The 27,720-nt window shown below is 39.0% G+C and overlaps 2 protein-coding genes and 1 pseudogene across 4 annotated transcripts in view; 1 reads left to right on the forward strand and 2 right to left on the reverse strand.

The window, feature by feature from the left end:
- Positions 1-17,790, forward strand: part of LOC107766854 (mechanosensitive ion channel protein 1, mitochondrial) — a 31,085-nt gene extending 13,295 nt beyond the window's left edge. For all 3 annotated transcript variants that reach the window (XM_075245295.1, XM_075245294.1, XM_075245296.1), the window contains exons 5-8: positions 572-679; positions 1,517-1,738; positions 7,073-7,205; positions 17,286-17,790. In XM_075245295.1, coding sequence (XP_075101396.1) covers positions 572-679; positions 1,517-1,738; positions 7,073-7,174 — 432 coding nt within the window. In that variant the 3' untranslated portion in view covers positions 7,175-7,205; positions 17,286-17,790. The remainder of the gene's footprint in view (positions 1-571; positions 680-1,516; positions 1,739-7,072; positions 7,206-17,285) is intronic.
- LOC142176996 (putative UDP-rhamnose:rhamnosyltransferase 1) lies at positions 7,456-16,966 on the reverse strand (annotated as a pseudogene).
- A 707-nt stretch (positions 17,791-18,497) lies between the features above and the next one.
- LOC107806565 (putative UDP-rhamnose:rhamnosyltransferase 1) lies at positions 18,498-20,308 on the reverse strand. The gene has a single exon (XM_016630734.2). The coding sequence runs from the start codon at positions 20,094-20,096 to the stop codon at positions 18,666-18,668; it is 1,431 nt and encodes a 476-aa protein (XP_016486220.1). The 5' UTR covers positions 20,097-20,308; the 3' UTR covers positions 18,498-18,665.
- Between the last annotated feature and the right edge of the window lie 7,412 nt (positions 20,309-27,720).

The raw sequence follows: 27,720 nt of genomic DNA on the forward strand, positions 1-27,720 counted from the left end.
TGGCGGAATTAGTGTTTAGTTGAGTGATATATTCTAATATATATGCGGTATTGCAAGTCAGGTCAGCTCCACTATAAGTATTCGTGTGTAGCAACATTCGCACGGATAGACTGTGCTGAGGACTTACGCTTACGCTGGCAAGATGGTTGAGGTAGGCAAGGGAGTAATACATTTATGCCTCAGGTGTCAAACTCAATCCTGCTCACTATCTGAACTTGAATGAATAATTGCCGGTCTAGTTCTGATGTATATGTGCGTCAAAAAGCAATTAGTAGGACAGATGGACCCATAAAAAGTGATTGATCATGATAACTAGAAGATAAGAGAAGAATAGGGATATTTAATTATGACTGGAAGTTAATTACCAAAACAAAAAATTATGACTGGAAAGCTGGTTTAACAATAAAATGATATCTAACTAAGAATAAAAAGAATATTTGCGCAACAACAATTATAATATTGTTCCCAATGAATAGATCTACCAGAAGTCAGAACCCAATTCCTGTTTTTCTTACAACATCTGACATTTAATCAATTCCATGGGTTGTTTAACAGCTACCTTCATTTGCAGGCTGGATCAGTGGAAGGTCAAGTGGTTGAAATGGGGCTCACCACCACATCATTGTTGACTGCAGAAAAGTTTCCCGTTATTGTCCCAAATTCACTATTTTCTAGCCAGGTGGGTTTTCTTAGTTATTTGATGCTCTACTACTTTGCTTCATTCCTTTGGTAGGTTATAATTTTGAGACCCCTTTTACTTTAGATCTCTACCCAATTTAACTTGCATGGTTGTGAATAAGGGTGTAGCTATGTAGAACCAAGGGGGTTCAATTGAAGAATCCCCTTCATCTGAAAATTATATTGCGCAAGCAAAAACAAGTTTATTTGCTTATATATAAACTGCGGAATCCCCTTTTCATAGAGGAAGATACTATTGTAATGGCAAAGGGGTTCAAAAATTGCTTTTAGTCTTACGTTCAAATCCCAAGTATGTCTGAAACTTTGCTGGCCGTGCTGGATCATGTGTCAAATAGATCTTATAGGTTATTTGCTCAGCAGGATAGCTTCTTATAATTGAAGGCAGCTTCCACTTCTTAACTTCTATCGAACAAGTGTGTCAGATACTTCCAGATATCCAGAATCTTGGTATTGTGACTAGTGTTGCTTAGTGGCAAATCTGCTCAAAACATATCTTGGCGTTACTGTGTCTATATGCATACTTCTTTTATGAGGCTGGACACTTCAATGGATCACTCAAGAGAGAGCTTTCTATTAAATCTTTTGTGAAGGAGCTGAATATAATTCATTTCTCTATCTTGTGTGAAAGTGAAAAATAATCATATAGATTCTTAATCTATGGATCTCTAACACCTTTAGTTCTTTTGGCTCTGATATTTCTTACTTTGTTGAAGTTTCCTCCCTCTCTCCACCATTTGGGCCCTAAAAAATTAAAGTAAAGAAACGGAAGCAACAGAAAAGGAGGAGAATTTGACAGACTGTTTTGTGCAAATTACAGGTGATTGTGAATAAATCACGTGCTCAATGGCGTGCCTTGGTCACTACAGTTCCTTTCCAAGTTGAAGACTTCGATAAGATTCTCCAGATTTCAGATGATGTAAAAAACATGCTCAAATCTAATCCAAGTGTTTTCTTGGAAAAGGAGGCACCATACTGCTACTTGTCTAAAATAGAAAAAACATATGCAGAGCTGACTCTTGGGTGCAACTTAAGATATGCAGTATGCCTTCTCTGTTTCAGTCTTTCCTAATGGAATTTATTTTGATATTTGTTGCTTGAGTTTCATGTCTACTTTAAATACTAGCACAATATTTATGAATTTATCTAGTGTTTAATGCTAAAATACGAGATAACTTTCTTTCAACTATTTTATAATAGTTATGTAATACTTGAACGACACTCAGAGCTTGATAATATTTGTTTACTATACCGATTTGGTGTGAATCTACGACGACAGTGGCTGCTGGAGAAGATGACGATGAGAGAAGGAAGCAAAGTATTGACCGCTGGGTAATGAAACCCTACTTTGAAGTACAAAAGGCATACAGTTGTATTAAAGAAGGGGATGGTCACGTGGGAACATCAAGAAACGTGCCCAGTTCAAAATTTGATAAAGGGAAAAGGGCACATGCTGGTGTCCAGATGGCTAATAATGTATTTAACTCAGGTTTTACACTGTCCCATAAACCTACTTACCCCACAAAGGCTAACTCTCAAAAGAAGCCTTTGGACTCTGTTTTAAGTGAGGAGGCCCAAATTCTAATTTCGGCCCAGTCCATTATGCCCAATTGGAATAAAGTGGATCCGTTTGTCGTGGAGATTGAAGCAAACTGTTTTATCCCAGTTAATGTTGCTCAAGTTTCAGAAGAGGAAAAGAATGAAGAAAGGGAAATTTCTTTGTCTCTCCTGCAGGAGAGAGAACAACTGATGAACCAAGAAGAATGTGATAAATATGAAGATGCCATGACTAATATTGATGGTGAAGGTCTACAAACTGTTGGGGTGGGAAGCAGCAAGGACATGCTGATGATAGTACAAACTGAATCTGATGGTTGGGTAATTGAGGAAGCAGAACCTCTGAAGATACAATTACAAAGCGACGATTTAGAGGGGGAGATGGATGCATCCTTATGGGTTCATCAGAATGTAATTAAGCTCAACAAACAATTTGGGGTGGACTTCCATGGCTGCGAAGAGGATGCTCTGGCTTTATTTATGAAGATTGATAGATGCAGACAAGCGAAGAGACAAGAGTCAGAAGTAGTAAATATGGTTACACCCAAAAAGAAAGGCAGTCAGGAGTTAAAATGTTTGATTTTCGATATGAAGTTTAAAAGTACTGGGGCAAGAAATAGGGGGAAAGAAACCTCAACCATGGATCAATGAATGTGAAAATCATATCATGGAATGTGAGGGGATTGAATCGTAAAGATAAGAGAAGGGTGATTAACATCTTGATTCTCAATTGGAAAGCTGATGTATATATAGAAGGGATTGTCAAAGAAATTTGGGGATCAGGGGTATAAAATATGGGCAATTGGAGGCTAGTGGCACTAGAGGTAGTATCTTAATGCTATGGGATAGTAAAATTTGGAAAGGGGAGGTAGTAACTATTGGTGCTTATTTATTGACTTGCAAATTTGAGTCACAGTCTCTAGATTTTAATTGGTATATGATAGGAATTTATGCACCTAATTGCATCAGAGAAAGGAGGAAAGTGTGGTGGGAAACAGGGGGTACTAGAAGTCTATTCACAGGGCCTTGGGTGGTAGATGCAGATTTTAACACTATCAGATTTCCCTCTGAAAAGAGGAATTGCAGCAGAATTACCAGATCGATGAATGAGTTCTCTAAATTCATCGAAGATATGGAGTTGGTTGATCTTCAATTAGAAGGGGTATCTATACATGGGCTAGAGGGAACAGTCAGGAGACCATTTCTAGGATTGATAGGATTCTGGTTAGTTGGTTGATCTTCAATTAGAAGAGGGTATCTATACATGGGCTAGAGGGAACTGTCAGGAGACCATTTCTAGAATTGATAGGATTCCAGTTTCAGTGGAGTGGAATGATTGTCTCAAAAACATCAAACATGAAATTCTTCCTAGAGTTCGTTCTGATCACACATCTTTAGTGTTAAAGTGTGGCAACTGGGAACACACTAAATCCTATTTCAAGTTCGAAAACTGGTGGTTGGAGACTGAAGGCTTTATTGATAGAGTCTAGAAGTGGTGGTCATCCTTCATCTTTGAAGGAAGACCAGATTACATTCTTGCTTGCAAACTAAGAGCTCTTAAAGGAAAATTGAGAGAATGGAGCTCGAATAGCTATGGCAACCTGAAGAGGGGAAAAAGCCTCATCTTGAACCAAATTGCTGAGTTGGATGCTGTCCAACAAGTCAACAATAGTGGAACCTTAATGAGGAGGAGATGTCCAGGAGAACAAATCTTTCCATCGAATTTGAAGAATTTGCTAAAATGGAAGAAATAGCTTGGAGGCAAAGATCAAGGGCATTATGGCTCAAACAAGGAGACAGGAACGCCAAGTTCTTTCAAAGAACTGCTAATGCACATAAAAGATACAATAACATTAGCAAATTGGAGGTGGATGGAGAGAGTATTGAAGAGCCAGTAGAGATCAAAAGGGAGATTATTGCTTTCTATCAGAAATTATAGTCTGAAACGGAAGAATGGAGACCTACCTGCAACATGAACAATTGTCCTTCTATCTCTGAGGACGAAGAGCAGACATTGCAAAACTCTTTTGAGGAGAATGAAGTCTTAGAGTGCTTGAAGACTTGTGCAATAGACAAAGCTACGGGGCCGGATGGGTATACTATGGTTTTTTTTATCAAATGCTGGGACGTGGTGAAGTCAGACATAATGGCTACTATCCAGAATTTTCATTCTCAGGAGTTCTTTGAAAAGAGTTTTAATACCACTTATGTGGCATTGATACCTAAAAAGAGTGGTGCCAAGGAGTTAAGGGATTTTAGGCCTATCAGTCTCATAGGTAGTATTTATAAACTGATCTCCAAATTACTCACTGAAAGATTATAATGGGTGATGCACAAATTGGTAGATTCATAGCAAATGACATTTATAAAAGGAAGACAAATCACATATGCAGTTTTGATTGCGAATGAGTGCGTAGATTCCAGAATCAAGGAGAAGAGACCAGGAATTATGTGCAAGTTAGTTATTGAAAAGGCATATGACAATGTAAATTGAGAATTTTTGCTTGGAACTCTCCAAAAGATGGGTTTTGGTAGGAAATGGATAAGTTGGATTAGATTCTGTGTAAGCACTGTCAGATTCACCATCTTAATCAATGGATCTCTTGAAGGCTTCTTTCCTTCTGAAAAGGACTTGAGACAGGGCGATCCCTTATCCCCTTTTTATTCATACTTGCCATGGAAGGGTTCAACAATATGGTAAGAACTGCACAGGGCAATGGATGGATTAAGGGCTTCAGTGTGGCAAAGATCCAAACTGACAGGTTGGAGGTTACTCATCTTCAATATGCATATGATACCCTCATTTTCTGTGATGCAGGTGAGAACCAAGTAAAGTATTTAAGAGTTATTCTTATACTTTTTGAAGCCATTTCTAGCCTTCATATTAATTGGAGAAAAAGTCAAATTTTTTCCAGTTAGCGAGGTGCCAAATATTCAGCTGCTGGCAGGGATTTTGGGAGGCGAAATTGATATTATTCCAACCACGTATTTGGGGATGCCTTTGGGAGCAAAGAGCAAATCCAATGATAATCTGGAATGGAGTCCTGGAAAGATGTGAGAAAAAGATAGCAAGATGGAAATCAAATTACATTTCTATGGGTGGTAGATTGGTTCTCATTAACTCTGTACTAGATGCTCTCCCTACATATATGTTGTCCTTATTTCCTATACCTGCAAATGTAGATAAAAGGCTGGACACCTTAAGAAGAAATTTCCTCTGGCATGGAAATAAAGAGAAGAAGGGTTTTCATTTAGTCAAATGGAAAACTTTGACCTTCAGCAAAAAGAAGGGAGGTCTGGGGGTTAGAAACTTGAGAATGCAGAATAAAAGTCTTTTGATGAAGTGGCTTTGGAGGTTTACCATGGAGGAACAAGCTTTGTGGGGCAAGGTGATAAAGGCTAAGTATGGAAAGGAAGGATTTTGGATGACTAAACATGTGAACAATGCTTATGGTACCAGCTTGTGGAGAACTATAAGGAACCTGTGGCCAAATTTTGCGGACAAGCTAAAATTCAATGTAAGGGATGGCAGGAAAACTCTTTTTTGGGAAGATAACTGGTTGGGAATTGGTTGTCTTAAGAATCTTTTTCCAGACATTTATGCTCTGAATCAACAACATAGAGCTACAGTATATGAACTTTGGGGGGCACAAGCATGGAATCTCACATTCAGAAGACCTTGATATGACTGGGAGTTGCCTAGAATAACAGATTTCTTTAACACACCGGAGCTATGCAAAGGACTGCAGGATGGAGAAGATACACTGAGCTGGAGCCAAAATAGCAGTGGGAAGTACACAGTTAGTTCAGCCTATGAGTACCTAAACCAGGATGGAGAACAAGTCAATTTATGGCCTTGGAAACACATTTGGAGGGTTAAGATACCATATAAAGTGGCATGTTTTTCTTGGTTGGTAGTTAGAGAAGCTGTTTTTAACACATGACAATTTGAGGAGAAGGGGAATACCAGTGTGCTCGAGGTGCTACTTATGTGGTCAAGAGGTAGAGACAATCAGCCATGTGTTTCTACATTGTAGAGTGACTAGTCAGTTGTGAGATTTATTCATCAACCTCAGGGGTATTAGGTGGTCAATGCCAGGAAGAATATCTGAACTCTTGTCATGCTGGAATGTAGGGGGAAGTGTACTACTTCAAACAAAGACCGATGGAAAATTGTTCCTGCAACTATTTGGTGGACAGTATAGAAGGAGAGGAATTCAAGATGCTTTGAAGATACCATTAGCTCTACTAAGAAAATTAAGATGAATTGTATTCTTCTTTTTTGTTTTTGGTGTAAAGCAGAGTATAGTGATGATTTAGAGTCAATTTTACAAGTCCTAGACTCCTTGCAAGAAGTGCAAGGATTATAATAGTGAGCCTTGTAAGTTTTTGTAAACTTCATCTTTTGGCTTCAAGCACAAGCTTTGTGCTGAAGATTGATTAATATACTGATACATGTTACACTGCCAAAAAAAAAAAAAAAGAAAAGGAAGAAAAGCCATTTCTTTTTCTAAGGTCTGCCTTTGATTTCTGTAATTGATACACAACAAAATGTTTGGAACAAATGCTGACATGATACTTACCATTGAATCTTTAAGTTGTTTTGTTTGCTGTGTATCTGACGATTTCCATGTGCAATTATTTCACTGATCAGTTTCCGTTGAATCGTATGTTTTATTTGCTGTGTATCTGAGGATTTCATGTGCAATTATATCGGTGATCAGCTTATGCTTCCAATGTTTCCCTTCGGTCAGCTGCTCATGGATCTTGTTTATGGGTTTCACTTTATTCATCTAATAATTGTCTTTTATGAATATAGAGCAAGGACAAATTGTTTTCAACACAGCAGGATATTCTTCTGCAAGCAGCCCGAATAATTAAGCAACATGGGGGCAAACTGGCTGATCCATGGACTCAGTGATTCGCTGGATAGAAGATGTCTTACCTTTGAGGTTAGATATTTCTTGATTTTGTCTTTTGCATATACTCAACACAATGTACAGTTTTGAGGAATGTATACAGTTCTGAGGAATGAGTGACGCTGTAGCTTGTGAATATCTTATGCAAGCTTGTGCTGTTTGGCCAAAAAGGGGTGATCATGTAATATTTTGACAGAGCATCTTAAACATTATAGGAGCTATCAACCCTTACACTTTCGTGAAAATAAATCCTTGATACTTTAGAAAGGCTGTTTAGCTAGTTGATAGATATTGAACTGGGTGAAAGAATTTCTTCAACTTAGAATAGAATATAGGCGCATGTTTTAAAATATAACTGGTGCATCCTAAAAAACTGAATATTCTTACCTACCTCACTGTCAAGGATTGCATGGGGGTAAGGATGGTAAAAATGGTTAAGAAAAGGAAATGCATAATCTGTGTGACACATACTTGGGAATTGCTGAACAGCTGGCAATACAGTTGTAGATTAAGATTGGAGATTGACATGCATTGACACATAGAAATTATTTGTACTTTGCTGGTTGATGAATAAACCTTAATCTCACCATTACTTTCCGAATATTCAACAAAGTTTTTGATGTAGGAGTTATAAAGCTTCCGGTCTCCAAAATTGCAGCATCCTTTCTTGCTCAAGCTCTAAGCTCTTCCCCTTCCTCCGAGACCATTGCTTCTTAATGACATTGCCATTGCGATTTCATTTCCACTAAATGATCCATCTTCTTCGTTACTCTTCTCCTTAATCGCTACTCCTTTTGCTACTAGCAATCTTGCATTCAATCCTTGTTCAAAGCAAAGAGCAACACCACAAGAACATGACCGTGCTTCAAAGTTTCAATGGCTGAACCGAAACCTGCACGTACAGGGATCCTCCAATAGATAAATGTTCTAGAATTTCCGTCTTTGGTTCCCAGCCAATGTGCACCAACCCTATCTCCTCCGTTGCCAAAACCTGATGGTAAAGCTCAAATGAGTATGTTAGTTTACAGATATGTATAGTGTAGTCTTGTCCCACATTGGAAGAGGAGTAATATCTCCTTGTAGTGTATAGCTATAAATAGGGACCTCTTGTATTGTATTTATCATCCAATATCAATAACATATTTTCTCCCATGCCTTCTCACATGGTATCAGAGCATTAGTGAGAAAAGATCGTTGTGCGTCATTCCAGCGTTAACCGGGAAGAAAGAACTTAGTCATCGTGCAATTTTTCCAGTGACCTAAGACTTGTCTAAGTGAAAGTCACTTTCTGTCGGTGTTGTGCTAAAACCAACACCACCACGAGGTAGATCACCCTCCGACGACCAACCCCTGAAATTTTATCCGGCAGAAAAGCTGCCACGCTACTCCACGCGCCGGCAACAACAACTTTTCCGGCGAGGGTTCCGGCCACTTTCCGACCATTTTTTCGCGAAGCTTCTTCAGGACAGTGTGCTCTCCTCAAAATTCTGAGCTTACCCATCTAATTCAAATCAAATTCCGACCACTTTTATATTTTTTCGGCGTGAACAGTGACCTTTCCGGCCATTTTTTGAAAACATTTCTTCAGGACAGCTTGCTCGCAAAGGAATTCCGAGTCTATCCATCCTGGTTTCGACAAATTCCGACAACTTTGGAATTTTCGGGCGAGCTACAGTGTTTTCGGCGTGAATAGTATTTCCGGCTACAGTGTTTCAAGTTAACCCTACTACTACAAATTGTAGTGACATGGGAACCGATGCTTTGAATAGTCGGATGGTTTCTTTAGCAGAGTATATTGAGTTCCTTCAGTATAAAGCATGTAAGCAGACATCTTCTGAGATGGTTTCTGTTGTTCAAACAGGTAATAGCATGACTTGTTTCTCCCCATCTCCCCATCTTCATCCTCTGAGTCTTGGGTCATTGATTCAGGTGCATCAGATCATATTTCTGCTAACAAATTTCTTTTCACTACTATTTCGTATTCTCAATCTCTTTCAAAAGTCACAATGGCCAATGAGTCTCAAATCATGGCAACTGCAATAGGCCAAGCAAGCCCACTTCCTTCCTTACCTTTAAATTCGGTCCTTTATGTTCCCAATAGTTCTTTTAATCTCATAGCTGTTAGTCGCTTAGCCAAATCACTTAAATGCGCTGTTTTATTTCTTGATGACCCATGTTTTTATGCAGGAACACAGTACGGGGCGAATCATTGGTACCGAGCATGAATCAAACGGACTTTATTACCTTATCCTTGCTAAATCACATGGACTCACATCTTCTCTTCCTTCTACAACTTGTTCTGTTACTGATTCACCAGATTTATTACATAAATGGTTGGGACATCCCAGTTTATCAAAACTTCAGAAAATGGTATCTGGTTTATCTCACTTGTCAGCTCTAGAGTGTGAGTCATGTCAGCTCGGTAAGCATACCCGCTCCCATTTCCCTTGGCGTCTTGATAATCGAGCACAGTCACCTTTTACTTGAGTCCATTCAGATGTTTGGGGTCCTAGTCGGGTCAGTTCCACATTGAGATTCCGCTACTTTGTCAGTTTCATTGATGATTATTCCAGGTGCACTTGGATATTTTTGATAAGAAATCGATCTGAGTTGTTTTTTATTTTCCAGACCTTCCACGCTGAAATTCAAAATCAATTTGGGGTTTCTATTCGCACATTTCGTAGTGATAATGCCTGAGAGTATTTGTCTTCCCCATTTCAGCAACTTATGAAATCTCATGGGATTATTTATCAAACATCTTGTCCGTACACATCTCAACAAAATGGGGTAGCTGAAAGAAAGAATAGACATCTTATTGAAACTGCTCGTACCCTACTCATACAATCTCATGCTCCGTTGTGTTTTTGGGGGGATGCAATTCTTACATATTGCTATCTTATTAATCGTATGCCATCTTCAGCTATCCAGAACTAAGTTCCATTCTCTGTCATGTTTCCCCACTTACCTTTGTTCTCTTTTTCACCCCGTATCTTTGGAAGCACTTGTTTTGTCCATAACCTTACTCCAGGAACAATTAAGTTAGCTCCTCGTGCTCTTAAGTGCGTATTTCTGGGTTTCTCGAGAACACAAAAGGGGTATCGATGCTACTCTCCTGACCTCCAGCGGTACCTTATGTCCGCTGATGTTACCTTCTTTGAAACCCAATCATGCTTCACAGGTTCATGTCATCACTTAGATATTTCTAAGGTACTACCAGTTTCATCTTTTGGAGATTCAGTCACTCCAGCTCCACCACCTACAGCTCCAGTTGTAGCTCCACCACTTATAGCTCCAGTTCCACTACCTACAGCTCCGGTTGTAACTCCACCACCTATAGCTCCAGTTCCTCCACATAATCCAGTTCAACCTTCTGCAGCTCCACCACTCTTGACTTATCATCGTCGTCCACATCCAGCATCAGGCCCAGGTGATTCACGTCCGCATCAGATTCTGCACCTACTGCGGACTTGTCTCCTCTTAGTCAACCAATTGCACTCCGCAAAGGTGTACGATCCATACTTAATCCTAATCCCCACTATGTTGGTTTAAGTTATCATCGTTTGTCGTCACCTCATTATGTTTTTATATCTTCTTTGTCCACTGTTTCTATCCCTAAGTCTACAGGTGAGACACTATCTTATTCAGAATGGCGACATGCTATGATTGACGAGATGTCTGCTTTACATGCCAGTGACACTTGGGAGCTTGTTCCTCTTCCTGCAGGTAAGTCTACCGTTGGTTGTCGTTGGGTTTATGCAGTCAAAGTCGGCACAGATGGCCAAGTTGATCAGCTTAAGGCTCGTCTTGTTGCAAAAAGATATACTCAGATTTTTAGGCTTGATTATAGTGATACTTTCTCTCCCGTGGCTAAAGTAGCATTTGTTCGTCTCTTTTTGTCCATGGCTGCTGTACGTCATTGGCCTCTTTATCAGTTAAACATTAAGAATGCTTTTCTCCACGGTGATCTTGAGGAAGAAGTTTATATGGAGCAACCACCTGGTTTTGTTGCTTAGGGGGAGTTTAATGGTTGTGTGTGCAGATTGCGCAGGTCACTATATTGTTTGAAACAGTCCCCTCGAGCTTGGTTTGGTAAGTTCAGCACAATTATTCAGGAGTTCGACATGACTCGTAGTGAGGTTGATCACTCTGTGTTTTATTGGCATTCTGCTCCTAATCTGTGTATTTATCTAGTGGTTTATGTTGATGATATTGTTATTATTGGTAATGATCAAGATTGTATTACTAATCTGAAGCAACATCTCTTTCAGTATTTCCTGACTAAGGATCTGGGCAGATTGAAGTATTTTCTAGGTATTGAGGTCGCTCAGTCTAGCTAAGGTATTGTTATTTCACAGCGGTAGTATGCCTTAGACATTCTTGAGGAGACTGGAATGATGCAAACCTATTGACTCTCCTATGGATCCGAATGCTAAGCTTCTGCCTGTATAGGGGGAGCCTCTTAGAGACCCTACGAGATATAGGAGGTTGGTTGGCAAATTGAATTACCTCACAGTGACTAGACCTAACATTTCTTATCCGGTGAGTGTTGTAAGTCTGTTTATGGATTCTCCCTATGATAGTCACTGGGATGCAGTTGTTCGCATTCTTCGATATATAAAGTCAGCTCCAGGCAAATGATTACTATTCGAGGATCGAGGCCACGAGCAGATTGTTGGGTACACAGATGCTGATTGGGCAGGATCACCTTTGATAGACGTTCTACGTCTGGATATTGTGTTTTAGTAGGAGGTAATTTGGTCTCGTGGAAGAGCAAGAAACAGATGTAGTTGCTCGATCTAGCGCCGAAACCGAATATCGGGCCATGGCTATGGCGATGTGTGAGTTAGTTTGGGTCAAGCAGTTGCTCAAGGAGTTAAAGTTCGGAGAAATCAGCAAGATGGAACTAGTGTGTGATAACCAAGCTGCTCTTCATATTGCGTCAAATCCGGTGTTTCATGAGAGGACTAAACACATTGAGATCGACTGTCACTTTGTCACAGAAAAAATACTTTCGGGAGATATTGTTACAAAGTTTGTAAAGTCGAATGATCAACTAGCATATATTTTCACTAAGTCTCTTTCTGGTTCTCGTATTAGTTACATGTGTAACAAGCTTGGTACATATGATGTGTATGCACCGGCTTGAGGGGGAGTGTTAGTTTACAGATATGTATAGTGTAGTCTTGTCCCACATTGGAAGATGAGTAATATCTCCTTGTAGTGTATAACTATAAATAAGGACCCCTTGTATTGTATTTATCATCCAATATCAATAACATATTTTCTCCCGTGCCTTCTCACATCATATGTACAGAGCTTGTTACACTAGCAATCTTCCAAACTAAGGATCTGGGCAGATTGAAGTATTTTCTAGGTATTGAGGTCGCTCAGTCTAGCTCAGGTATTGTTATTTCACAGCGGAAGTATGCCTTAGACATTCTTGAGGAGACTGGAATGATGCAGACCTATTGACTCTCCTATGGATCCGAATGCTAAGCTTCTGCCTGGACAGGGGGAGCCTCTTAGAGACCCTACGAGATATAGGAGGTTGGTTGGCAAATTGAATTACCTCACAGTGACTAGACCTGACATTTCTTTTTCTGTAAGTCAGATTATGGATTCTCCCTGTGATAGTCACTGGGATGCAGTTGTTCGCATTCTTCGATATATAAAGTCAGTTCCACGCAAATGATTACTATTCGAGGATCGAGGCCACGAGCAGATTGTTGGGTACACAGATGCTGCTTGGGCAGGATCACCTTTTGATGGATGTTCTACGTCTGGATATTGTGTTTTAGTAGGAGGTAATTTGGTCTCGTGGAAGAGCAAGAAACAAAATGTAGTTTCTCGATCTAGCGCCGAAACCGAATATCGGGCCATGACTATAGCGATGTGTGAGTTAGTTTGGGTCAAGCAGTTGCTCAAGGAGTTAAAGTTCGGAGAAATCAGCAAGATGGAACTAGTGTGTGATAACCAAGCTGCTCTTCATATTGCGTTAAATCCGGTGTTTCATGAGAGGATTAAACACATTGAGATCGATTGTCACAGAAAAAATACTTTCAGGAGATATTGTTACAAAGTTTGTAAAGTCGAATGATCAACTAGCAGATATTTTACAAAGTTTGTAAAGTCGAATGATCAACTAGCAGATATTTTTACTAAGTCTCTTTCTGGTTCTCGTATTAGTTACATGTGTAACAAACTTGGTACATATGATGTGTATGCACCGGCTTGAGGGGGAGTGTTAGTTTACAGATATGTATAGTGTAGTCTTGTCCCACATTGGAAGATGAGTAATATCTCCTTGTAGTGTATAGCTATAAATAGGGACCCCTTGTATTGTATTTATCATCCAATATCAGTAACATATTTTCTCCCGTGCCTTCTCACATCATATGTACAGATCTCTTTCAGCACTTCCAGACTAAGGATCTGGGCAGATTGAAGTATTTTCTAGGTATTGAGGTCGCTCAGTGTAGCTCAGGTATTGTTATTTCACAGCGGAAGTATGCCTTAGACATTCTTGAGGAGACTGGAATGATGCAGACCTATTGACTCTCCTATGGATCCGAATGCTAAGCTTCTGCCTGGACAGGGGGAGCCTCTTAGAGACCCTACGAGATATAGGAGGTTGGTTGGCAAATTGAATTACCTCACAGTGACTAGACCTGACATTTCTTTTTCGGTGAGTGTTGTAAGTCAGATTATGGATTCTCCCTGTGATAGTCACTGGGATGCAGTTGTTCGCATTCTTCGATATATAAAGTCAGCTCCACGCAAATGATTACTATTCGAGGATCGAGGCCACGAGCAGATTGTTGGGTACACAGATGCTGCTTGGGCAGGATCACCTTTTGATGGATGTTCTACGTCTGGATATTGTGTTTTAGTAGGAGGTAATTTGGTCTCGTGGAAGAGCAAGAAATAAAATGTAGTTGCTCGATCTAGCGCCGAAACCGAATATCGGGCCATGACTATGGCGATGTGTGAGTTAGTTTGGGTCAAGCATTTGCTCAAGGAGTTAAAGTTCGGAGAAATCAGCAAGATGGAACTAGTGTGTGATAACCAAGCTGCTCTTCATGTTGCGTTAAATCCGGTGTTTCATGAGAGGACTAAACACATTGAGATCGACTGTCACTTCGTCACAGAAAAAATACTTTCAGGAGATATTGTTACAAAGTTTGTAAAGTCGAATGATCAACTAGCAGATGTTTTTTCACTAAGTCTATTTCTAGTTCTCGTATTAGTTACATGTGTAACAAACTTGGTACATATGATGTGTATGCACCGGCTTGAGGGGGAGTGTTAGTTTACAGATATGTATAGTGTAGTCTTGTCCCACATTGGAAGATGAGTAATATCTCCTTGTAGTGTATAGCTATAAATAGGGACCCCTTGTATTGTATTTATCATCCAATATCAGTAACATATTTTCTCCCGTGCCTTCTCACATCATATGTACCTAGCTTGTTACACTAGCAATCTTACAAACTAAGGATCTGTGCAGATTGAAGTATTTTCTAGGTATTGAGGTCGCTCAGTCTAGCTCAGGTATTGTTATTTCACAGCGGAAATATGCCTTAGACATTCTTGAGGAGACTGGAATGATGCAGACCTATTGACTCTCGTATGGATTCGAATGCTAAGCTTCTGCCTAGACAGGGGGAGCCTCTTAGAGACCCTACGAGATATAGGAGGTTGGTTGGCAAATTGAATTACCTCACAGTGACTAGACCTGCCATTTCTTTTCCGGCGAGTGTTGTAAGTCATTTTATGGATTCTCCCTGTGATAGTCACTGGGATGCAGTTGTTCGCATTCTTCGATATATAAATTCAGCTCCAGGCAAATGATTACTATTCGAGGATCGAGGCCACGGGCAGATTGTTGGGTACACAGATGCTGATTGGGCAGGATCACCTTTTGATAGACGTTCTACATCTGGATATTGTGTTTTATTAGGAGGTAATTTGGTCTCGTGGAAGAGGTAGAAACAGAATGTAGTTGCTCGATCTAGCGTCGAAACCGAATATCGGGCCATGGCTATGGCGACGTGTGAGTTAGTTTGGGTCAAGCAGTAGCTCAAGGAGTTAAAGTTCGGAGAAATCGGCAAGATGGAACTAGTATGTGATAACCAAGCTGCTCTTCATATTGCGTCAAATCCGGTGTTTCATGAGAGAACTAAACACATTGAGATCGATTGTCACTTTGTCACAGAAAAAATATTTTCAGGAGATATTGTTACAAAGTTTGTAAAGTCGAATGATCAACTAGCATATATTTTCACAAAGTATCTTTCTGGTTCTCGTATTAGTTACCTATGTAACAAGCTTGGTACATATGATGTGTATGCACCGGCTTGAGGGGGAGTGTTAGTTTACAGATATGTATAGTGTAGTCTTGTCCCACATTGGAAGATGAGTAATATCTCCTTGTAGTGTATAGCTATAAATAGGGACTCCTTGTATTATATTTATCATCCAATATCAATAACATATTTTCTACCGTGCCTTCTCACATCATATGTACCGAGCTTGTTACACTAGCAATCTTGCTTTCAATCCTTGGTCAAAGCAAAGAGCAACACCACAAGAACATGACCGTGCTTCAAACTTTCAATGGCTGAACCGAAACCTGCACGTACAGGGATCCTCCAATAGATAAATGTTCTAGAATTCCCGTCTTTGGTTCCCAGCCAATGTGCACCAACCCTATCCCCTCCGTTGCCAAAACCTGATGGTAAAGCATCAATGTCGTTCAAAGCCTTCTGGGCTTCTGTAGTATCCACAGAAATGACAGTCCAAAGAGTTGTACTCTGTTTGCTATTTCATATAGTTGATTATTGGTAAATGGTAACTTTACATTCAGTACCGAATCCCACAAACACAAAAGATCTTGGCTTTTGTTTATCGAACCATTTGGAGAGCTTCTGCCCATGTGGCTGACAAGCAAGAGTTCTTTCATGCGCTGGTAATATTTCCGCCGGTAGCAATCCAACGGGAATCAGTGGCTTTCTGTTAGACTTTTTTATGTCTCTAAGTAATCACTTTATAATTCAGTGCAAGTACGTATAGCCACAGCTCTACATGTGTTCTGTATGGCATCGTGTCCCAGTAAAGCTCGGGGCGAAACATTCTCTCCATATACGGCATATATTAGTTCCAGGGCTTCATGTTTTCGTTATGCAACTATCAATGGGAAATCCACTGATGGTGGTTGTGATGTCAAAAGTTCATGTAATGGCTTTCATCTTGAACCCTATCTGGGGCAGCTCTGGGGTTTGGGGCCCCGGAGAGGACCCGTGAAGCAGCAATGAAGACTGAATTTAATGAGGGGCATATCAAGTTCTCGAGCGATATCAGCCACTCAGTGGGGAATGAAATCAGCAATGACCCAATCACATCTTTATCAGCAATGAAGCGTATGACGGGTTCTTGAGGGAGATCATAAGCTTGCTTCAACTCTATCAGAAGGAATGTCCAAGGTTGACTGAGCATCCTTTGACAGAAGACTCCTAATATCAAGTGATGGTAGTGGAAACTGCATTACATTACTAGTGGTGCTAAGTTAGGAGGAAGTTTAGGAAGTCTCTTATTGTTCTTGGGAGTGGATAGGAACTTTGGCTAAGGCTGTGGAGATTTGAAAAAATGGGTTCAGGTGACCAAATGCTAACATGGCACCATTACAATGTGAACATTATCTCCGCTCATGTTCTTTTTCTTTTTCTGCTTTATCAGTCTCTGCGGAGTCAAACCTTTTGCTTTATGTTTGTCTGTATTGCGTGGTAAGTGATGAATATCCCTTTATATAGGGAAAAGTTCATGCATGATGTAGCTGTATGAAGTGTACTTGCTAGCTGCTGTCAAAGTGACATAAGACCATGACAAGTTATATGGCTAAAGCACATAGATACTTTTATCTTTTTAAAAAAAATAATCCTTTACTTTGATTACGGCCACAATAAAATATAGCCCTGAAAAGTCAATGTTGTAAGTAAAGGTTATAATTTCTCGTCTAAGTACTGCTTTTTAAGCAGTTTGGACTGTATTCTTCATGCTTGTTCATTTATTTTCTGACATGTTTTCATTAAATTGGGTATTGCCAACTTTTTCCAGGGACCTGGAGGAAGGCTGGGGTTCGGTCGTGGAGGTGGAGATTTGGTGCTAGTTCCAGTGGGAGTTTTGCTTGAAATTGTTGATTTTATCATAGGATTTTTGCTGTTGAGCTATTGTTATGGCAGTACCCGAATATGGTAAATACTACTATTGGCTGTGTGCTGTTGTTGGATTTCGCTGTTGAATTTTGACCGCAATCACGAGCTTGCTGACGGCTTTTTAAGCTGAGAAAAAGTGTGGGCTTTCTTGTAGTAAATGGATGGCTGTCGCATGTAAACTGAAGTCATTCAACAATTAAGACTTTTCAGAACTATCGCTTCCACATGACCCGTAGCAAAAGAGAGTCTTCATAGGAAAATTGTCACTGCTTGTGAACCCAAACTTTGGGGATCTATCCTGTTCAAGGATGAAGTTGGTGATAATATGTAGAATAAGATCTTCAGGTAATTCAAATATTGTGCATTTACCGATCGAAATTTTGAAATTGGATTTATGCTTTATCGACTTATTTCATGGTTCGTGCTTAGAAAGTCGATGAGATTTACTCTTCTTTTTGATGCCTGTCGCCCTCATGGCATTTGGCCATCTCTCTAGCTGTAATGCTTTTATTAACACTTGGTAGCTTTTCTGATCTACCCGTTTAGTAGGTGGCTGGAACAGCCTTTCGACCACTAGATCTCGTGTTTCCTCGTGGGTGAAACTAAGTTGGGTGAAACTAAGTGGAGGTAAGAACCGGCTGAGGTTGAAGAATGAGTTGTGGTTAAGGGTGATACTCTACTTGAAACTAGAGCTAGTTGGTTCTCCCTGAAATCCATTGAGGTGCAGCAGTTAGTTGGACATCACTAGGAGTAAAATATTGTTTGGTGCGGGCAGCAAGAGGTACGAAATCGAGGCAAACTTTCCTGTATTGTTTTTTCGCTTGAGATCCAATACAAAATAATACCAAGATTAACTTATAAGTTAATACACTAAGATTAATATAATGAAATTGAAATTGTGACCAAACATAGGATAAAATGAAGGTTATTCATATCATGATTATTGTTACTAAAATACATCAAACCGTGCCCTTATTGTTTTATTTAGGAACTCGGGGGCGCGTGATCACAAATACTTATCACATCAGGAGTTGCCCGTTAGTCTGCAATTATTAGACCGAATTAAAAGAGGAAAAATTAATAACTTTACCTATTAGCGCAAGAAAATCTATCATTGTAACAACGACGTAGTTCATTTATTGCAACCAATACATAGTTGATTTTTTTTTTTGGAATACATAATTGTCCGTCATTTCAATGCGTACAAGCTGAAAAAATATTGTTATAACTAGATTGACATGCATTCAGAACACAATATCTTTTCTAATTTTCTGGTTGATGACTAAACCTTCATCTCACCGTTACTTCTCATATACTCAACAAAGTTTTTGACATAGGAGTCATGAAGCTTCTGGTCTCCAAAAATAGCAGCAGCTTTTCTTGCTCGAGCTCTAAGCTCTTCCCCTTCCTCAGAAACTATCGCTTCTCTTAATGACGTTGCTATGTCATTTCCACTAAACGATCCATCTTCTTCGTTCCTCCTCACTTCAATTGCCACACCTTTTTCTACTAGCAATCTTGCATTCAATCCCTGGTCAAAAACAAAAGGCAGCACCACAAGAACATGGCCATGTTGTAAAGTTTCAATGGCTGAACCCCATCCTCCATGAAATAAGGATCCTCCAATGGACGGATGTGCAAGAATCTCCTTCTGTGGTGCCCAGCCAATGTGCACCAACCCTCTCCCCTCCGTTGCGGCGCCAAAACCTGATGGCAAAGCATCAACGTCGTTCAAAGCCCAACTGGGCTTTTGTAGTATCCACAAAAACGGTAGTCCTGAAAGTTGTACTCCGTTTGCTATTTCATATACTTGATTCTTGGTAAGTTTACATTCGCTTCCGAATCCCACAAACACAACCGACCTTGGCTTTTGTTCGTCAAGCCATTTAGAGATCTTCTGCCAATTTGGATGACAAGCAAGAGTTCTTTCATTCGCCGGTAATTCTTTCGGTGGTAGCAAACCTATCGGAATCACTGGCTTACCTGCGACTTTGTTATATGTATCCAAGTAATCACCTTCAAATTCCATGCAAGTACGTATAGCCACAGCTCTACATGAGCCTTCTACTACGGCAGCATGTCCCAGTAAAGTTTCGCGCGATTCATTTTCTGCACGCAGGATAGAAATTAGATCTAGAGCTTCATATTTCCGGAAAGCAACCATCGACGGGAAATCCACCCATGGTGGTGGTGATACCAAAAGTTCATGCAATGGCTTTGATCCATTTTTAACTTGACCGGGCTGGGTTCTAGGTTTTGGGGGCCCGAAGAAGACCCGTGAAGAAGCAGTGAAGACACTGAATTTAAGGAGGGGGATGTTAAGTTCGCGAGCGATATCAGCCACCCAATCGGGGACGAAATCAGCGATGACCCAATGAGTTTTTTTATCAGCAATGAAGTTTTTGACAGGTTCTTGAAGGAGATCAAAAGCTTGGTATAAATACTCCATTTGATCAGCAGAAATGTCTACACTAGCCTCAGCATCAGCAGGCAAAGGGCTACCGTCGACTGATGGCAGTGGAAATTCTACTAGATTTACTAGTGGTGCTAAGTTAGGAGGAAGTTTAGGGAGTCTCTTAATGTTTCTGGGAGTGGAAAGGAAAGAGACATGAACTTTTTCTTTGGCCAAGGCTACGGAGAGTTGGAAAAATGGCTGCAGGTGACCAAATGCTAACCATGGCACCATTACAACGTGGATACTGTCTTTCTTCATTTTCTCTTATTAGTCTATACTGAATAAAACATTTTGCTCTAAATAGTGGAGTATCAGTGATAGTCGGGCGCTAGAATCAATTATTTACTGTTTGTATTGGTAAGTCTACATCAAATGTTTTACACGTTTCTTATTGAACCAAAATCCTAATCATCCTCAAAGATACTCTTTAACGAGGAGTACTTTTCTCAAAAATATTTTTAAAAAAGTGCTTTTTGTAAGAATCAGTTTGTGTTTGGCTAATTAATTTGAAAAACACTTTTGAGTAGTAATTAGTGTTTGACCAAGCTTTTGAAAACTGCTTCTAAATATATTTTTCTCAAAAGTATTTCTCAGAAAAGTGCTTTTGGAGAAAAGTTACTTTTTTCTGCTTCTCAAAAAATGCTTCTGCTTCTCCTCAAAAACACTTTTTTTCCTTCCAAAAACTTGGCCAAACACCTCAATTTTTGGCCAAAGGTGCTTTTGGCCAAAAAAGCACTTTTTGCCCAAAAAGAAGCTTGGCCAAACAGGCTATCAATGTGGGGTATACTATAAACCATACGTATTGTTATAGTATTCTTTATAGAACAATTGTTTATTTAATAGAGTTTAGCTTATACACGGAAGATTAGATCATCGGTTCTTATAGGTCATAAAGTTTATGTTCACAATCTAATGATGGAATTGGACAAACCATCGGAATGGTTGTAGCACAAGATTAAATATAATTTATCTTGATTATGGGAATGGTTTAATTCCGACTTCTTGTGCTAGTACATTTTGTATGTATTGGGCGGATCAAGTAGAAATAAGTATTTTATACTGACTTAATAAAATAATTTCTCTAGTCCATTCAATGTACTTATACTTTTAATCTCGATATAATTATTATTAGTTGTGCGTGTCGTTTATTGATTTAATTTATTAAAAGGCGAGACTCTTCCGTGGATCAATAAGCATCGTAAATTGGACAATAATGATATACATTGGCGAAGTAATAATTAATTGATAAAATTCATGTCTCGACTTTTGAGATTGATGATACTCCTTTATGAAAGCTTATAAGTTTCATGTGTAAACCCGACCGGTGGATTTTGTATCCGACACATGAAATAAGTTAAGCGAAAGTCCAAAGGAAGTAATCAATAAATTAAATTATCAGTAATTTAATTTGATTGATTAGTATCTGAATCTTAACATGAGGAGTTAAATAAGGTTTTATGGAAGAATTTTAAAATTGAATTTAGGAGTGCAATTGCAAATTTTTAGTGGAATAATTCGTAATTTATTATGGTAGAAATTAATTTCGAATTTCGAAATTTATTCCATAATAGGGAGCCTTGTTAATTAAATTATGTGGTCCTTAATGTGCCTAAATAATAGGAAATAAAGAAAACCTTTCCTTAGTGGAAGAAGAAAACCTAACAGGTTTTGGAAAAGGGTTTTAACCTAAAAAGCGTGGCTATATATACTCCATATAGGGCTGGCCGTTTTTAGATAGTTTTTTCCACGTTTTGCCTTGGAATTTCGCCAACCTGAAATTCTCTCTTTTCGGATATTATTTGGGTAACACAGTAGAAGACTGTGGAACGTTTTGCTGAGGTCACGGTCTTGCTACTCTAGAACTGGAGACCGATATTAATCTGCTTTGTTCACGCTTCAAGAGGTAACTCGAATAATCTCCATATGTGCTAATTGTTTAATTTACATGTGAATATGATACTATAATTGCTTTCGCTGCGATATATAATCCATCAATTGGTGTCAGAGCCTACTCACGTCTAATTAAACAATTAAGATGAACATGAAAAGAAGCATCATGTTAATATTCAAGTTTTTGAATTACATGCAAATATTGTTTTTCTGTAAAACTACACTATTTTGAGCATGAATATTTATTCCGAGAATTTTGATTATTCTGAAAATCATGTAATATCTGCTTATTGTTGATGATATTTGATTAGAATAATCTGAAAATTTCGTTAATCCAAAGGAAATGTAAAAGCTACTATTTGGCCGAATTGGCGAGAAAATCGGAAGTCAAACGGTTGACGAACTCCGATTGACCTAAAATTTGGCAGAACCATGCAAAACGGCCCAGTGATCAATACTCATCAGCTTTGCTCATGATGTAAGCCATTCTTTGGGATTTCGAGGTTGTTTAGATGGTGATTTGGGCATTTTTTAATTTTTTGAAATTTTTTCGAAATTGTTTTTTTGTTTTAATCTAGTGGTGGTAGGGATCGTTTCCTATGGACTCCATGTCACGACCCAAATTCACCTATAGGTCGTGATGGCTCCCAACATCACTGCTAGGCAACCCAACTAGTGAATTAGACATATTATTCCTCTTTCAATAAGTTTCCGAGCAATTAAACTTTCCTTATATGCAAGATTCAAGAAAATTAAAGGTTTAAATAAATAAAACCAAAGTGATAATTCAATACCACAATTATACTAGTGTGTGTGCCAAGACCTGGTGACACAAGTGTATGAACATCTAGTAGATTATACAAAATTCTAAATATTATCCGAACATAAAATAGACAGAATACGAATACGAAGAGAGATACTAGGTGTTGCGGAATGGCTCAGGAAAAGTAGCTCACCACTAGGCCTCGGGATATCGGGGAAGCGCACCGGTAGGACAGCCTGATGCGCCTGTCTCAGATCCTGCACAAAAAGTGCAGCAAGTGTAGCATAAGTACGTAAGTAACGTGTACCCAGTAAGTATCAAGTCTAATCTCGGAGAAGTAGTGACGAGAGATCGACTTCGACACTCACTTGGGTCAATAATTATTCAAATAAAATCATAAATAAATACTGGATGTGTAAATAAATTTAAATCTTCTCAACAAGCAGGAGCAAATAATTCTTTCACAATTATATAATTTTCAAATAAGTCATTCCTTTTAAAGGCTGTAATCTTACAAGCCACAACAAAATATCAAGACACCAAGTACTATTATTAAGCACGAATTATGCCGTGGTCGTACGACCCCATCCAGAATAATGTGTATAATGCCGAGGGTCGAGCGGCACGAACCATAGATGCATCTATCTACTGCCGAGGCGTTCGGCCCGCTCCAAGAAGAGAAGGATACTCTATAAGCATTTGACTTAAACATTATTAAGGATTTATACTAAAACAATACGAATTTCATTAGCGATCTTTCACAATTTTTCTAACAAAGCCTAATATAATTTAGGCATTTTAAATTAACAAGTATGGTGCAAAAATTCCAAATAGTTCATGCATTGGGTCCTAAAACTATCCAGACATAAGCATACTTAGTAGCTACGCACGGACTCTCGTCACTTCGTATGTACGTAGCCACCCACAAATTGTAGCATCATTTAATTTAAATCACCTATGGGGTAAATTCCCTCTTACAAGGTTAGACAAGAGACTTACCTCGTCCCAAAGCTCACTTCCCGGTCACAGTTTCATGCTAAGCCTCAATTTGGTGCCGAAAAATCCTAAACTAGCCAAATGTTATGTAATTTAATCAATACATGCTCAAAAATTCGAAATTAAATTATTAGATTAATTACCCACCCCAATTTGGAAAAATTCCTAAAATTTACCTCGGGCCCACGTGCCCGGATTCTGAAAATTTTCAGAGGAAGTCGTTACCCATAACCTTAAGAACTCAAGTATACAATTTTCATCCCATTCCATAACCATTTTCGTGGTTAAAATCGCATTTTTATCAAAACTTATGCTTTTCATCTAACCCATGATTTTCCACAATTACATGTTAAACTTTACCCATAATCTATGTATTTAACTCACAATAGGTAGAATTTACTTACCTCCAAGTTTCTAGGTGAATAACTCGCTGAAGAAGCTCAAAAATCGCCCAAGGACGAAGAAAATGGGCTAAATAATGGATGAGCCCCGTTTTTAAAACATTTTGTTAGGCACAGTAAAATCCTTCTTCGCGAACGAGGTAAGTGCCTCGCGTTCGCGAAGGTAAAATTCCCCAGGCCCTTAAAATTCCCTTCGCGAACGCGATAGGTATCTCGTGTACGCGAAGGCTTACTTGGCCTACCTTTCGCGAACGTGAAGGGTAAAATATGCCGACCCCTCCCAGGCCTCGTCCTTCTATGCGAACGCGAGAAGGCTTTCGCGAACGCATAGGCCTAGGATTCCCAAGCTTCGCGAACACAACCCCCTTCCTGCGAACGCGAAGGATAACTGCCCACCCATCTCCCCAAATTCTTCATTGTGAACGCGAGAGTCCTTCCGCGTTTGCAAAGAAGGAAACGAAAACTGGAAAATCTGGTTTTTCCAACATTGCTCCGGGTGGTCCGAAACTCACCCGAGCCGCTCGGGACCCCTTCTAAATGTACCAACAAGTCTATAAACATAATACGGACCTGGTTGAACTCTCGAAATGCTTAAATCAACAACGAAACTAAGAATCGCACCCCAAAACCGAATTGAATCAAAATATGAACTTCAAGTTCCTAAATTGCTCTGAATGCGCCGAATCATACTTAGACTACTCGGAATGACACAAAATTTTACGAGCAAGTCTTAACTCACCATACGAAACTATTCCCAGGATTGAAATTCCAAACAAACCTCGATTACTCCAAAACCTACTCCAAACCAAATTTGAAGAACTTTAAACCTTCAAATAGCCAACTTTCACTATTAAGCGCTGAAACGCTCCTGGATCGTCCAAAACCCGATTCGAACATACTCCCAAGTCCAAAATCACCATACAAACCTATTGGAACCGTCAAATCCCGATTTTGAGGTCGTTTACTCAAAAAGTTGATCGAAGTCAAACTTACCCTTTTAAAGCCAAACTAAGGAACCAAGTATTCCGATTTCAATATGAACCCTTCCAAATCTCGAACTAATAATTACCGCAAGTCATAAAACAGTAAAAGGACATATATGGAGTCTTATTTAGGGGAACAGAGTTCAAAAAGGCAAAATGATCGGTTGGGTCGTTACACTCCAGGGTTAAATTCTTGTGATATAATGATTTTACACGTTGACATAAGTCTTCTTCCATAACAGATAAACTCATTATAGATAATCACTAGGTTATACTAGTTGTTGATTACTTGTATTTACTCTCCATCTGAGTATGCATGTTGGTTCAATGGGACTAGTATATTGAATGTTGATACTCACTTGACTTAAATTAACAGTTTACTCTCCATATGAGTATGGCCTGTTTAAATTCATGGAGTGAATAATCTGTCATTACATATGTATATTGCAAGAATAACTCTTTTTCCATCGAAACATGTTGTTCAAGGTGCATGGCTTATACGTGTGTAGTATGTTTTGAATTTTAATATTCATAATACATGACTGATTTTGATCTATTTATTTAATTATCTCTCGGATTAACCATGGCTGCTTTCAATCCCCTTACTCCTATTCTTACTCAAAACAAACTTGAGGGTCTGAATTATGTTGATTGGAAATGAAACTTAGATATTGTCCTAATTGCTGAAGAGTACAAATTTGTGCTCGATGAGGTGTGTCTAGAAAAACATGGAGATAATGCTACGAATGATGAACATAAAGCTTACCAAAAATGGGTTAAGGCTGATGTGATGGCGTGGTCTTACATTCTGAAATCTATGTCGAATGTTCTGCAACATCAATATTAGTCTATGGAGTCTGCTTATGATATTTTGGAAAATCTCAAAGAGATGTTTGGATATCAGAATCGTGCGGCTAAGCAGACTGCCATGAAAGCTCTTCTGAATACCAAAATGGTTGAAGGTTTATCTGTTAGGGACCATGTCCTGAAGATGATGAGTCTTCTAAATGAACTGGAGGTCCTTGGATTATAATATGAACAAAATGAATTTGTCACTTGCGATATTGCTGAATGAGCTACAGTAGGCAGATACTATTATCAAGTAACAAGGTCCTCCTGTGGCATTGAATTTCGAGGTAGGTTCTCCTTCTAAGATGAGAGGCGGGCAGAAGAAGAAAAAGGCTCAAAAACCCTCTGTTGGTGGCACAACTGCTGGTGTGAAAAAGGCTAAGGGCAAGTGTCATCACTAAAAGAAGACTGGGCATCATAAGAAACAATGTCCGACTTATCTGGACAAGCTGAATAATAAACCAGGTGATTTACATCTACTTGTCGTTGAAACTCTTTTAGCGGCTGTTTCTATCATGTCATGGTATGTAGATTCGGGAGCCACTAATCATGTCTGTACTTTTTTGCAGGGGTTTCAGGTAATACGGCGACTAAGTAGAGGAGAAATCAATATTTATCAAGCAGATGGTTCGGTAGCCCCAGCTTTAACATTAGTAAATATTAGTATTTCGTTTTGTAGTGATAGAATATTAGCTTTAAAAGACACATTATATGTACCTTCCGTTATAAGGAATTTAATTTCGGTTTCTAGTGCTATGAGAGATGGTTATGACATTAATTTTCATGATATTGATAAATGCGTTATTAGTCATAATAAACGTTATATTTCTTCGGCTACATTGATTAGCGGTCTTTTTATTGTTGATTCTATTCCTAAACTGTTACCACCTAAAGAACTGAATTATATTGATTTACCATATAAGAGAAAACGTTCTTCTAAATTGAGTGAAACATATTTATGGCACTTGCGTTTGGTTCATATAAATCTAAACAGAATTTCAAGGTTGGTTAAGGATGGACCTTTAAGTTCATTAAAAGTGGAGGCACTACTAACTTGTGAACCTTATTTAGAAGGACAAATGACAAAACGAATTTTCCCGAGAAAGGAAATCGAGCAAGTGATAAATTAGAGTTAATTCATTATGATTTGTGTGGTCCAATGAATGTCCAAGCAAAAATGTTTTAAGTATTTTGTGATTTTCACAGATGATTACTCAAATTATGAATATATTTATTTGTTGCGCCGGAAGTCTGAATGTTTTGAAAAGTTCAACGAATTTAAGACAGAGACTTAAAAGCGACATAATAAATATATCAAGACACTACGATCTGATCGTGGTGGGGAGTACCTCTCTGCGAAATTTATTAGTTACTTATCAGAATGTGGAATTACCTCTCAATTATTTGCACCTGTAACACCACAACAAAATGGTGTAGCTGAAAGAAGAAATATGACTCTTATGGAAATGGTTAGATCAATGATGAGTTATTCTAGTTTGCCTTCGTCCTTTTAGGGACATGCCTTAGAAATAGCAAATTACATTCTGAATTTTGTTCCTTCTAAGTCAGTACCTTTGACCCCTACAGAATTGTGGACTGGGTGCAAGCCTAGTCTGCGGCATATTCGAATTTGGGGTTATCCGACACATGTGCTAAAAAGGAAAATAGATAAATTGGAGGCGAGGACATATGTATGTGTGTTTGTGGGTTATCCAAAAGGGACAAAAGGTGGTTTATTCTATTGTCCTAAAGAAAAGAAGGTTATTGTTAGCGCAAATGCCATGTTTCTTGAAGAGGAATATTTGATGAACCATGTTCCTAGAAGTAAACTTGTTTTACAGGAACTTAGCAAAGGAATGGAAACTCAATCATCTGAAAAACAAAACGACCAGATGCAAATCCCGGAAGTCGATTTTGACATACCATTGCATTTTAGTAGTGGGAGAAATGTCAATAGACTTGATGTCCCCCAAGAAAAAGTGCCCAAAATCATACTACCA

Source organism: Nicotiana tabacum, chromosome 23 (assembly GCF_000715075.1).
Source record: "Nicotiana tabacum cultivar K326 chromosome 23, ASM71507v2, whole genome shotgun sequence".
In the NCBI taxonomy this organism is placed as follows: domain Eukaryota; kingdom Viridiplantae; phylum Streptophyta; class Magnoliopsida; order Solanales; family Solanaceae; genus Nicotiana; species Nicotiana tabacum.